The sequence below is a fragment of the Chinchilla lanigera genome, unplaced genomic scaffold (genome assembly GCF_000276665.1).
Source record: "Chinchilla lanigera isolate Chin_1 unplaced genomic scaffold, ChiLan1.0 scaffold00013, whole genome shotgun sequence".
Classification (NCBI taxonomy): domain Eukaryota; kingdom Metazoa; phylum Chordata; class Mammalia; order Rodentia; family Chinchillidae; genus Chinchilla; species Chinchilla lanigera.
The window spans coordinates 216,867-230,800 of NW_004955414.1; the positions used below are offsets into that span (position 1 = coordinate 216,867).

Sequence of the window (13,934 nt, forward strand, 5' to 3'; positions counted from 1 at the left end):
CGATGCTCCCGCCCTGCGCGCTGCTCCTCCTCCTCCACGCGGCGCGCGCCGCAGAGCGCTCCGAGGCCCCTGCGCCGGCCAACGCCTCCTGGGGCAACCTCTCCCTCTCCGACTGGCCCCGCCTCGTGGGCCGGGGGCGCCCCGGGGCGGAGTCCCAGCAGCCCGCGGCCAAGGCTCTGCTCGCCCTGGCCTACGCCTGCACCATCGTCTGCTCCCTGTTCGGTAACGTCCTGGTCTGTCACGTCGTGTTCAAGGACCGGCGCATGCATTCGGCCACCAGCCTCTTCCTCGTCAACCTGGCGGTGGCGGACATCATGATCACGCTGCTCAACACCCCTTTCACCCTGGTAAGGGACCTGTCCGGCCCCTCGGCGCGCTCCCGGACGCTCCAGTGCGCCCTCCTCCCGCGTCTCCCATCCCCAGCGCGCTTCTTTTCTGTCACCTCTGCCTGTCCTCCTATCTTAACGTCTCTTTTCCGTGTTGTCACTCACCTGTACTTTCTTATCTCTCAACTCTCCGGTTTTTCTTAGTCTGTCTGATGTCTGTTTCCTTCGCTCCCCCTCCCCTCCTCACTGACCTTTTCTTGTAATTTTTTCTGTAGTCTCTCGCCTCCTCATGCTATCCGTCATTCCCTCCCTCCCTTTACACTTTTTTACCGACCTTATTTTCTAAGCCAGAGCTTCTGCAGCTGTGGCTGTGGGTCAGTGATTTGAGAATCAGCAGCCCCCTGTGGGTGATTGACCATCTGCTGTTTAATCTCACTGGACATAGGCTTTTTCAATTACCAAACAGTAGCTCTGAAGTGTTAGCAGAGTTTATTAGGGCCCTGACCCTCACTTCAGTGCAGCCTATGAGATCCCTTTACCCACCCATACGGTGCCACTTTGTGTTACAACTGAAATTGCAAACAGTTGCTAATACGTAAGGGAGCCTAAGTGCCCTTTCCCAGACTGCTTATTTAAGTTGCATTTCTCTTCTGTGGTTTGACAGTGAGGTTGTGTATGCCGTCTAGCTGGAGAGAAGCGAAAGTGAGGTGGACTTGGACCTCGAGGGGCAGGTCTGGGGCGCTGTGCACCGGTGGTGAATGGCTCCCTCCTCAGTCCCTGGCTGCCCATTACCGGAGCCATTTATGCCCGCCCCCCTCGTTCCCCGTGCAGTTCTCATGGATGAACTGGAACTGTGAGGATTGAAACCGAGCAATCATAACGCAGTAATGCAGCATGTATCTATAACCTGAGTTACATGTTCCAATTTATTGAATAATTTTATTGTTATTTGAGTTATTACAAAAGCAGATTCTGTTTATCTCCCTCTTGTCTCTGCATCTGTCTTCTCCTCAACACACACACACAAGGAGAGAGAGAGAGAAAGAGAGAGAAGAGTAAAAAGAAGTGGATGAAGTCCTGCAAGTCCATCTATCTGTTTGTGTGGATGTCCTTCCAGACGTTACATCTCCGAAGTACTCTTGCATTCTTTCTCTATTCTCTCTTATGAGAACATTAATCACATTGTGCAGATAAGGCAGCTGAGGCACAGAGAGGTTCAACCCCTTGTCCAAGGCTACCTGACTGGTCATAGGCAGAGCCAGGATGAGAATTACATCCCCTAACTCAGGTCCAGAGGTCTGTCCAGGAGACACTCATGGGGAGGACTTTTTGGCCCACGTTTAGCTTCCATTGCTCCAGATCATGGATTTTTCCTATTCTCCTTCCAGCCTACATCTAACCTATTGATGGCCACTCTGAATTGTCTAGGCACTAACCAAGGACAAGGGGGCTTCCAAATCACATCTGCTCTGCTCCGTTGATGCACAAGAAAGCAGATCTGTGGCTGTCCTTGTTTCCTTCTTTGATTTCTGACCTGAGAATGGGGTGCCGGAGTGGGGCTAGGCCACCCAGGATGAGAACCAGAAGGCCCCCAGGCATGGCCTTGGTTTTTCTTCCCAGAGCCAGGCTGTGGGGAGGGACCTGCCCAAGACACAAGAGGGTTGAGGAAGTCCTAGAGTGGGTCTCAGCTAGCTATAGTTTTGAGTTGGAAACCTTGCCCTAGAGGATTTCCCACAAGAGAGGATGTCAAGGTCCTGAAAACTTAACATACATCCCTCCACCCTCCCAGCGTGAGCCAAAGAAGTTTGGCTTTGAACCAGACCCATTGAACTGCCCAATCCAAACTCTTCTTAGAGTTTACAAAGTGCTGGCCACAGGGAGAGGGAGACTTGGGGATGGTCTTCTAACCCCTCAGCCTGCTCAGCACAGTCTCCAAAGTGGGCTAAGCCATCTACCTTCAGCTGGTTGGCATCTGTTTACCTCCCTCCCTGGTCTCCCTTCCCAGTTACTTCACACACTGCAGTCAGCATGAAGCCCAGCTCTCATCATTGAAAGAACAGCGAACAGGAGACACACATAAAACATAGCAGAACCTAGAGGAGGAAACCTTTTATTTCAACTCTGCAGAGACCCATGAGAGGGTCAAAGGAGACGTTGCAAAGACATTTCAGTGGGTCCGGAATGAGTAGCGGTTTCCTGGTTGAGGTGAAAGCTTAGTGTAGCCAAGGGTCTGCAATAAACAAAGGCAAGGAGGCCTCCACGTTCATGGTATGTTGAAGGAACACTGAATGGCTCAGTTTGGCTGAAGCAGAGAGAGAGGCACAGAGGAGAGGTGGGCAGAAGAAGACAGGCTAGCCAGGGAGGCTGGGGCCAGGTTTGCATGGCCTGGATACTCCTGAGGCATCTGCCTGTGTCCTGAGCTCATGATGTTCAGAAGGAAGCTGGCAACAACCTGATTTTTCAGTTAAGATACACATTGCCAGCAGTGTGCAGGATGAATTACAAGGGGTCAAGACTGGAGAATAGGGAAAGCTGATAGGAGGCTAACAGGGCCATGGCCTTGAGACTGAAGAAGAGAGAATGGGTTTGAAATCTATTTGAGGTTTGGCTTTGGTCATCGTGGGGAGAGATGCAGATGCAGCTTCAGCTGAAAACTTCTAGCTCTTTAATGCTGCCGAACTGTTCAAAAGCTCTAAGTGGCTCCATGCTGAACCCTGCCCCCCTCAAATAAAACCTGCGATCTGATGTCCTCAGTTTGTGAGCCTGGCCAGCCTTGTCCCTACTCTCATGCACACACTGCAGCCAAATCAACTCACCCTTCCTCAAACAGACCCTGGGATTTCTGATCCAGCACCAATACCTGTTGTTCAGATGCCCACATGTACAAACCCTTCCTCATCTCAGCTGTGCCCTTTGTGGTCACAGTGGCAGTTCACAGGGCCACTTCCTCAGTGAAAAGGTAGCCCTGTTTCATAGATGAGGATAGTGAGGCTCAGAGGGCTCATGTCCCCTGCCCACAGTGACAGTGTAAGGGGCAAAAACTCAGCTGTGACTCTCCACACCATACTGTTTCTATTGGATGACTTTCCCTGTTCCTATTATCACTTTCTTCCTCTACCCACTCCCACTCTATCCACTGACCCGTTGTCCTCTGTCGGGGCCTTTGTAGGGCATTGCCTCCTTTCCATCTCTTTTCCGTCCTTTTCATATCTGCGTGCTTCTCAGCCTAGCTTGGAAGTCCTTGACCAGAATCTGGCTTGACCTCTCCTGGGCATGAGACATCACTCAGAGGAGCTGCTTAGACACTAAATGAGTGAGCCAGCAGCCCAGGATGATGCAGAGGAGGACTGAAATGGCGCCTCAGCCCAGCTCTCCCTATTCTGACCCACACCTCTGTCTTAGTTACTTTTCTCTCATTGCTGAGACAAAATACCTAGCACCCACCCACAAGTTAAGGGAGGAAAGGTTTGTTTAGCTCACAGTTTGTAGAGGTTTTAGTACATAATCAGCTGGCTTCATGGCAGGGTAGCTCATGGCAGAGGAGCAGCAAACAGTTCATAGTGGCAAAGACAGCAAAAGCAGCAAGGGAGAGACACAGAGAGGACAGGCCTCTTTCTGTCCCTTATATTGTATGCAGGCTACCTGCCCTAGGCAGGTGTAGCATTCACACCCTTACTCCCAGCACCCTTAATCCCAGCATTGCATTACAAATCAGTTACACGCTCTAGGTCCTGCTACCTCCAGAACAGCCCCATCTAAAACTGCATGAGGGGCAGTGCACGTGTATTGGCTGTACTGAGGTTGTGGTAGCAATGGACGCCTTGGACAGAGTTGTAAAGCCCAAAACAAAAAGGGCCAAGAGATTCCTTGAGAAGAGAGAACCAAAACTTAGTGAAAATATTAAAAATGCCATGCTGATTAAAGAGGGAAATGCAAATGCATCAGTGACCCAAGTCCTGAAAGAAGTGTATGCACTGAAAAAACCATATGAGTTCTGTATAAAAAGAAAAATATTACAAGACCATTTGAGGATCAGACATCACTGGAATTCTTTTCAAAGAAGTCATTGTTCTTTATTCGTCTTTGGATCCCATAATAAGAAGCCTCCCAATGACCTAGTTATAGGTCGTATGTATGACTACCATATGCTGATATGATTGAATTAAGTGTTCAGAAATTTGTGTCTCTAAAAGATATTAAGAACAGTAAATGTCCTGAGGGAACAAAACTCATGTTAATATTTGCTGGCAATGATTTTGATGTGACAGAAGACTGCAAAAGGCTAAAAAGTCTTTTCATTGATTTCTTCAGAGGCCCCATGGTGGAAAATATCCACCTGGCTGGGTTTGCATATGTTCTGCACTTCACTGCTCTGAAGGGGAAGGTTTACTTTCGCAGCTATAAGTTACTCTTCACAAAATCTGGCTGCACAGCACCACAGATTGAGTTGGAAGAGATGGGGCCGTCACTGGATCTGGTTCTCAGCAGGACACACCTGGCTTCAGATGGCCTTTATAAGCTATCCATGAGAACACCAAAAGCTCTCAAGCCAAAGAAGAAGAAAAACATGTCCCAGGATACTTTTGGTACAACTTACAGAAGGATTCATATGCAGAAACAAGACCTAAGCAAACTACAAACCAGGAAAATGGAGGGATTAAAGAAGCGACCTGCAGAAAGGCTAACAGAAGATCAGGAGGAGTCAAAAAGAATTAAAAACAATTAATAGAACTTAAAATAAAATAAAACTGCATGAGGCTTTGGAGGGGATATCTAGACCCAAACCAAAACACCTCTTTAAACCCTGGAGTCTCTTTCCTAGATTGAGTTGCAAAATTGGCTTAGTCTAAATTTCCCTGCACAGCCCACCCACTGTAGTGTGACTTTTCAGATGTGTCTCCTCATAGACTGAACTCTCTGGGGCCAAAAAGGAATTTTATTATTACACATAAAATATCTACTACTGATTTCTAATAATGACTTTCTAAGAATTGTCCAGATATCTTTTTCAGACTTTACAATAATCCTATAGAGAGTTTGAAGCTACTTAATTTTTGCAAATGAGGAAGCTGAGGTTCAGAGAGATTACATATATTGCCTAAGGTGCCATAGCAATAAACTGTTAGAGTGAGGAAATCCAACTCCAAACAAAGCCCATGTCCTTCCAAATCTCTTCTGATACCTAATGGTCTTAAAAGCATGATCAGGGTATGTTTAAGTGAAGAAGGAAATGAGAATGCTGGAGAAAATCACATGTGATCCACAATTGGCATTGTAAATGGAAAGAAAGAAGGAGCTGGGAGAGCTGGAGAGGCCTCCTCAGGGTCTGCTCCTCAGAGACTGATCGTTGAGGGTTGGAGGTGGGTGTCAGAGTCAAGGCCCATCTGTCTCCTAACCTGCATTTGCTGGTCTCCAGGTCCGTTTTGTGAACAGCACGTGGGTGTTCGGGAAAGGCATGTGCCACATCAGCCGCTTTGCCCAGTACTGCTCCCTGCATGTCTCGGCGTTGACACTGACAGCCATCGCTGTGGACCGCCACCAGGTGAAGACAACTACACCCAACAGTCTCCCTTTCCTCCAAGGCCTTGCTTTCCTGGAGTCTGTGGGAAACACTCTTAAGATAGTGAGTTAGGGCCCAGGATGTAGCTTAGTGGCATAGCGCGCACCTAGCAAGTGCAAGGCCCTGAGTTTGATCCCTGGCACCAAAAAAAAAAAAAAAAAAAGATAGTGTCTTAGCCCAGTTTTCAATGAGTACCTTTGTGTTCTTATTGATTGTATGAGCTTGTAGGTTAGACATATCAAGCCCTTTGTCCTGCTTTGTGCCAAAAGTTATTTCCAGTTGGTTGTTCTAATGAAGACTCACTGGTGGCATTTTTCTGCCTCAGAAATTAACAAACTTGTTTTTGAGAAGCAAACCTAGAAAAAAATCACAGGTGAAAAGTGCAGGAAATAATTGCAGATCAGAGATAAGGCTCTTGAGTAGGAGGTAGATGTTCACTGTCCCAGGCATTTGAGAAGAAAAACAAGACAGGATGTCCCGGTGGCAGGACCAAGCATCCAGGGGTCATGGTGGTGCTGAGGTGAAGACATAGAAGCACATGGGTGGATATGGTGGTGGAAACCCAAAGAGGACCTGAGGGTGACCATCTTGGAAGGGGATGGTGCCGTGCCAGGTGCTTCCCCCATGCTAATCCAGTGTACCTGTATTTTATGTTCAGAATATGCTCAGTCAAGGAGAAGAGGCTCAGGGAAGTGCATGCATAGCTTCTCTGAGATCACACGACTGTGAGTGATGAAGCCAGAATTAGAACTTAGGTCTGCCTGGCTCTGACCTCATGCAGTGATCACTACACTACACTGTGCTGAGAAGACTCAAAGGCACCTACAAAACCAGTATCATCAAGGCTACCAGGACAAAGTGAGATGGGATTTATCCTGAGTAGCACCAAGAGGTACAGCAAAGACTAAAGAATAGGGGACTTCAAAGATGCAAACACAAAGGTGTAGTCCAGTGTGAAGAATAATTTTCTAATAGAAATATCTAAAGATGCAAAGCTATCTATCTGGGAGGCAGCAAGTTTCATCACCACCTGTAGCTAAGCTAAGTTTGGATGACAACTTGATAGGAATGTTTTTGAAGAGACTCATACATGTGATAAGCTATTGGACTAGATAAACTTTGTGATCTCTTCAGCTCCAAAATGATTTTATTTTGTAAAAATCAACTCTTCATATGTATTGTAGGTACTTTAGAGCAAAGTGTAAAGATCTCAAAACAAAAGTTTCTTGCTTTTTCTTAATCTCTTCTAATTCAGTAAGAGCTATGAGTTAGTTTTACCTGGCCTACTTTTAAGTCTGTTTAACACAGCTGAAGAGAGTAGACCCATGGGCCAAGAGTGGGGCTGAGGATCGGTGTTATTCACACTGACTATGTTGCTGTGACATATACTCAAACATAAAGCCTAGAGCCAAAGCCAGTGGCGGGTGTTTGGGGAGCAGTGTTTGGGGTCTCTGCCCAGACTGCCACTTCCCCTCGCAGCCTGAGCACAGGGGCAGGAAGGACAGGGATGGCAAAGACCAGGAGATGTATTGGACAGCTTTGAGGCCTCCAAATATCCTCCCATAAGACTGTGAAAGTACTGGGAGGAAAAACTCCTGAGGACACATCCAGAATGTCACATGTTTTGGAATGGCATCCTGAGGTAACAGAAGTTCTCTTCTCACACCTGGAACTCACTTATCCCCCAAATGCTTTTTTTTAGAAGAAGTAATAATTCTCATCTTACAGTGATGGTGCTCTAAAATTTCCAGGTTTTTATTTAAGCCTCTCAGAAGAACTGACTGACATGCAGTAGCAATTCCAAGATGCATTTCAGCCTGAAGCTAGAAACACTGGCTTTACTATAGGCACAGGAAAGCTGTATGCAGTTTTAACAACAGCTTTCAAAAATGGCATTATGAGCTCCCAAATAAGTCTCAATGCTGCTTTCCATGATATGTGGTGAGAACTTGCTTTTCATGTCCACTGACCTCAGACCTTTCCAGAGCCCTTCAGAGTCACAGGACTGTAGAGTCATGGGAAGATGAGATCACGAGGTGGTAGAGGCTGAGCATGAGCTTGTCTTCCCCAGCCCCTCCCACTGCAGCAAGAGGCATGCAAATGGCCCGGAGTCTAAATCCAGAAGACATCCTGTCCTCTTTTCTTCCCTGGAGGTGGGGCAGGACTCCCCAGCACTCAGGCGCTCAACAATGAGCAGAAAGGACCTGAACTTTATAAATAGGACCTGCCTTATGTGACAAATGAGCTGTGTCATCTGGATTTTTTTTTTGCTTCAGTCTTCTTCAACTAATGATGCAGTTTGCTTATTTTCCAGGTCATTATGCATCCATTGAAACCCCGGCTCTCAGTCACAAAGGGTATCATCTACATCACTGTGATCTGGATCATGGCTGCATTCTTTTCACTCCCTCATGCTATCTGCCAGAAATTGTTTACCTTCAAGTACAGGTGAGAGGAGTACAGCCTGGGACTCAGAGGAACTTGCCCCCTCCCTGCCTTTTCTCAGCTGACTGGGAGTCTGGCAAAGGATGGTGGGAGTCCCATCTGGATCTACAATTTCTCAGTTACTATCACCTGCCTCGCTGTACCCCTTACCCTTCTGTTTGCTTGTTCTTTTCAGCTTGTCTTGCTTCTGCCACTGTGGTCATGTGCTCACCCAAACTGAGGTGGGAATCCAAATGAGCAGGGTTTAAAGTCTTACTTGACAGAGAAACAAAATACATATGTATGTTTGTGCGAGAGGGAGGATTATCTACCTCCCTCTACCTCTCATTCAGGTTTCTTCATTATGTGCTCTTGCCATGAGGATTTCTTTCATTTACACACTGACCTTTTAAGCAGGCCGGTTCATTAATGTCTAAATCCCTCCAGACTGTAAGTTTAGAAAGTTGGCTGCATTTGGGATTTGCTACCTCAGTGATTCTAACACCTGCATTAGTTTTTCTATATATCAAGCCTAAATGTACATTTACTGAATGAGGGAAGCAAGGAAGGATTGTAGAGTGATTTTAAGCATTCTACATTTGTTTTGGGTGAGGTTCTTTATGAACGAGTCCTGTGATAAAGACAGGTACACCTGGAAGTGGTTTGTTAAGGCTACAAGACCAGGAGTGATGGGTGAGGGGGCAGGGAGGCAGGCAGGATGGGAAGGGGCACAGACCACCCAGGGTTTGATTTCAGGGCTAGCACGGGGGCTCTGGAGCAATCTGCTTACCAGAGTTTGGGCAGAGGAGCTGGGCTTTCGCATTTCTTGTTAGTCATTTGCTCCAGGCATTCCTGGGTACTTCTGGTGCTAGGTAAATTTGTGGGAAGGGTTGTAATTCTAGGAACCTAGAAGATTATAGGTGCCAGCCAGCTGCTTCTGGCTGTGTGGGCTGGAGTTGGGGGCTGGTACTGTGACTGGTGAAGGATCCTAGGGGATTGTCGGTGTCTGCTGTGGTCGCTGTGACGTGCTCCTGTGACAGAAGCAGGGTCAAGAGATGAAGGCTCTGCAGGCTGATTTCAACTAGCTTTTAAAAACTTTCTCCATGAATCCTAGGGTGTTGGAATGAATCGCACACCCAGGCTTCCAACATTCAGTCTCCCTATCTGCCTTTACATGGAAGACTTTTTTTTCTAACAGAAGCAAAGGGCTTTTTCTCTTCTTTTGTTAGTGATGGTCACCAGCTTCACAGGAAGACCAAGGTACATCCTGTGTGAAATAGATCCTTGTCAATGAGTGGCTAAAGGAATAGGAAGTTGGTACCATAGGAAATCCTAAGATTTCCTCAAGGATGCTTTTGTTTGTTAAGCGTAGGAACTTCACTACTGTTGTAGTCATTCAGCAAATATCTGTTGGATCTCTACTGTAGGCAGGAACCGTGCAAGCATAAGAGGATACAGAGAGGTTCAGGTGTCTTCCTTATCTTTCAGGACCTCCGAAACTTGTGGGGAACCAGAAATATGATCAGATTTTTAGGCAACAACATCAAAAGTACAGTAAGAGACAGATGTGCCTGAGCCCATGGGAGGGGAAGGCCACTACTTCTTAGGATGAATCTTTTCCACACACATATCTCTTCCGTGTCCCACTCTTTCTCTCTCCCTCCTCCCTCCCTTCAGCAAGGACATCGTGCGTTCCTTGTGCCTACCAGACTTCCCTGAGCCAGCTGACCTTTTTTGGAAGTACTTGGACCTGGCCACCTTCATCCTGCTTTATGTCCTTCCTCTCCTCATCATCTCTGTGGCCTACACCCGTGTGGCCAAGAAGCTGTGGCTGTGCAGCACAATCGGTGATGTGACCACAGAGCAGTACCTTGCCCTGCGGCGCAAGAAGAAGAAGACCATCAAGATGCTGATGCTGGTGGTGGTCCTCTTTGCCCTCTGCTGGTTCCCTCTCAACTGCTATGTTCTCCTCCTGTCTAGCAAGGTCATCCACACTAACAATGCTCTCTACTTTGCCTTCCACTGCTTTGCTATGAGTAGCACCTGCTACAACCCTTTTATCTACTGCTGGCTGAACGAGAACTTCAGGATTGAGCTGAAGGCATTACTGAGCATGTGCCAAAGGCCACGCAAGCCTCAGAAGGATAGAGCACCATCCCCGGTCCCTACCTTCAGGGTGGCCTGGTCAGAAAAGAACAATGGTCAGAGGGCTCTGCCAGCCACTAAGCTCTTGCCTTCCTCCCAGCTCTGGTCTGGGAAGACAGACCTGTCATCTGTGGAGCCCATTGTGGCAGTGAGCTAGAGAAGGTTGTAAAGAGACAGCAGGTGGGATCTGTCTGCAGCTGAGAGGGGAAAATAACCTGTCCTCTAACACAGGATCTGTACAATGCTGGAAACAAGTCCCTGCAGAAGCAATAGGACTCTTGATTTCCTGCAGAAATGCCCAACCTCCCAGCTCCATTTGATGCAAAAACTAAAGGTCAACTGTCAACAGTCCTCTGTTTATAAATTCCTACCTGGGAGATGCCGTGAGCTATAGCACCCTGGATCCTTGAGCAAGAGAACCAAGGGCAACCCCTACTCCAATGGGGGTGGAATCATTCAGCTGGCTGCAGCTGCTGGGCAGCTGTCTTCAGCTTTTCCTACTGCTGACTGAACATTCACACAGGAAATTTGAGTGACTCTGAGTGTGGCTGACCCAAAAGCACAGAGCTCTGCTGAAGACAGGCTCACTGGTCAGTGAGGCATTAGCAAGTGGAGTGGACAGAGGCTCCCAGCCTTGCCTTCTGAGGTCACTGGAGCTGTGAGGAGTCACAAGTCTTTAGTGGTCTGACCCTACACATAACATGAAAGAATCAATTTAGTTCCTTACAAAGAGAAATTATTATTACCATTTTGAAACATGCAGCAAAGCAAAAAAAGGAATTAAAATTGCCCCCTAATCTCATTGATTTGTGATAACTTCTTTCAACATGCTGTGGATATATTTACAACTTTTTCCACTGTGTGTGTGTGTGGGGGGGGTGTGGGGGGTTTGTATGCACACTTTTTTAAAATTCTGAACTACACTTTGCCATTTAAATTGTAATGATCAGCAAGAAACAGAGGGGTAGCTGAGGACTTTGAACCCATCTCCGAGGCATAGTGTCTACCACAGTAGTAAGGAAGAAGGGAGAGAAGAACCCAAGATGAGGATTGTTGCCCCGCAGACAGAGCCTCCCTGTCAGTGGTGGGCAGGGCCTGGCCACAGTCTCTGCCTTCAGACGGAGACCATCAAAGGCTCAGCCACAGGGTATAACTCCTTCTTTCCTGCCATCACTCAAAAATAAGAGGGGTTGGAACAGTGTTCTGTTTTCACAGGAGATGAGGAAGCAGGCTTTCCATCGTGCTGGAAATAATTGTACTTAGGTACCACATCCACACATACTGTCTAGATAGGCCATTTCTTCTTCACATTGTTTGAGTAATGAGGTTTTTTTCACACCAGTTCCTGAAAGAAGACTCACTGTTAACTTCTCCTTAGCAATTCAGGTGTCACTTCCAAAATGTATGGGATCCTTAAAGAAACCTTTTTTCTTAAGGACCCACTTGCCAGAGAAATCTCATTCCAGAGACTGAATGTTTTCATCACTTTCCATCTGGTCCTGAGTGACTCATGGTGTCATCCAGAGACAGATGTGACAGGCAGAGTAGAGCTTAATTCCAGCCTAGAATAGTTGCTGTTGCCATGCTGAGCTATTTCCATTTTAGCCCTGGAGAGATCTGGAAAGCAAAGCAGGTATCTGTAGCTGAGTGGAAAACTGAGGTTTGGGGTAGAAGGAGTTTGTGCAGTATTCACTTAGACTTCTTGGCTGTTAGTTGAAACTAAACTTGGTTACACTGGCTGCTTCTCTTTAATAAACAGTAGGGGTTCCTTAGTCTATTGTAGGGGTTCCTTACTCTATTGGAGTCACCACCTTAGGCTATTAGAAAGTTTTCAAGATAGAAAAAAATCAGATTACCTACTGAACTGTAAATTAGAGGAAATTACTTGCATAGGGCAGAGAGTACTTTCTCAGTCCAAAGGGGTTCCCAGATGGGGTTTTCAGGCCAAATGGCTCATGTGCATATCCTTTGTCTGTGTGATGTCAAGAAGCAGCTATTAGTTACATCTTAATGCTGCCATGGAAACTCTACAAACCAGAAATGATAACAAGCAGCAGGGATGCTGAAAGTGTGTCCTGTCCTCAGACTCATGGGGAAAGCTTCTATCTCCCTACTATGAGTTTGTCCATAAATATTGCCAACTCACTGTGGAAACCCTCAGGTCTAGGTCTCCAGCTGGTACCTATCTGCAGCCTTCCACATGTTCCCTGTGTAACTCAGAGCAAAAATGACTTGTAATTGTGAATGTGAAATTTGTAAAACTTAAGTTTTTCAATGTGCTGTAGAAAATGCATTGTCATTTGTTCTTGTCTCAGTAAAAGCGTTTTGGATGTGTGAACTGTGCCTGTTGAACTTGTGACTGTGTCACCATTGATACTTTCAATGAGGATACGTATGGATTATTTGAAGGGAGCATGGAGATTATCACCAAGAGCCTGAATTTCAGGTGAGGAAACTGAAGCATTAAGAGGGTAAATAACCAACTGAGAAACCTCTGATTCCTTATCCAGAGCTGAATTTTCTGCCAAGTCCTCTCTTTGGTGATGATGAATCTGTGCTGCATGTTTAAACCCCAAGCTCCATCTGTTCCTTGGTAATTCAGGGGGAAGCAAAGCTACCACTGGACCTAAAGAGCCCTTGTAGTATGTGGTGGTCACCACCTGCCCTATGTCTTCCATGATTTCTGCTGTACCATGCCTGGGTTCCAGCAAGTAAACTGGGTGGAAGTCTTCACTGCATAATTATGCTGATGCCATCTAGAGCTTATGTTAAAATCAATTTTAAACAATTTCTCAAGCAGTTGTAAATAGGAGTGATTTGCTGAGCCTGCAGGAAAATTTGAAAGAAAAATGAAAGGCAAATGAGACAAAAAGCACAAGATCCAGTGGCACAGTCTTTGTACAGTACTGTGCTAAGTGCTTCTGAGCTCATTATCTTTTTCACTCTCACAACAGGCCTCCAAGTGTGGGCATTATTGTTTCTGATTTTTAGATGAGGTAACTGAGGATCAGCAAACTTAGCTGACTTGGTAAAAGTCATACATCTAAATTGCAAAAATATCACCCCCTTAGAGATTAGATTCTGAGAAAGTGTGCAGAAAAGAATCCTACTATTAAAAAAATCCAGGCTTCTCCAAATTTTTTTTTGATTGTGAGTTTTTTTGGATAAAATCTGTTATCTTCCTATAATCCAGTGCTTGAATTACGTATTCTAGGAAATGTTTGACCGGGTGAATCTCAAAGGGCCTTGCAGCTCTGTGATCAATGAATCCATGGTTCCAGTCCAGGCAGAATCGTGTGTCTGCCTTGTAATCTCAGTTCTTGTTAGAACTGTCTTCAGACAAGCTCCTAAGTTGCTCCCATGTGCTGGTTCCTACTTGACTGGGCATGGTACGGTGCCAAGGCAAATATCTATCCTATAGTCAGCCTGGGCTTCAAAATCCTCAGATAACATACACACAAATCAGCTAAGCCCTCATT

At 46.4% G+C, this 13,934-nt stretch overlaps 1 protein-coding gene and 1 pseudogene across 2 annotated transcripts; both read left to right on the top strand.

Moving 5' to 3' along the window:
• On the top strand, positions 1 to 12,793 carry Gpr83 (G protein-coupled receptor 83; the record flags this gene model as incomplete). 2 transcript variants are annotated; one of them, XM_005379679.2, is given in 4 exon segments in its annotated part: positions 1 to 347; positions 5,743 to 5,868; positions 8,201 to 8,334; positions 9,988 to 12,793. In XM_005379679.2, coding segments are annotated over 4 exon segments (1,230 nt in total). In that variant the 3' UTR covers positions 10,613 to 12,793.
• On the top strand, positions 3,998 to 5,728 carry LOC102017760 (annotated as a pseudogene).
• Positions 12,794 to 13,934: the final 1,141 nt, after the last annotated feature.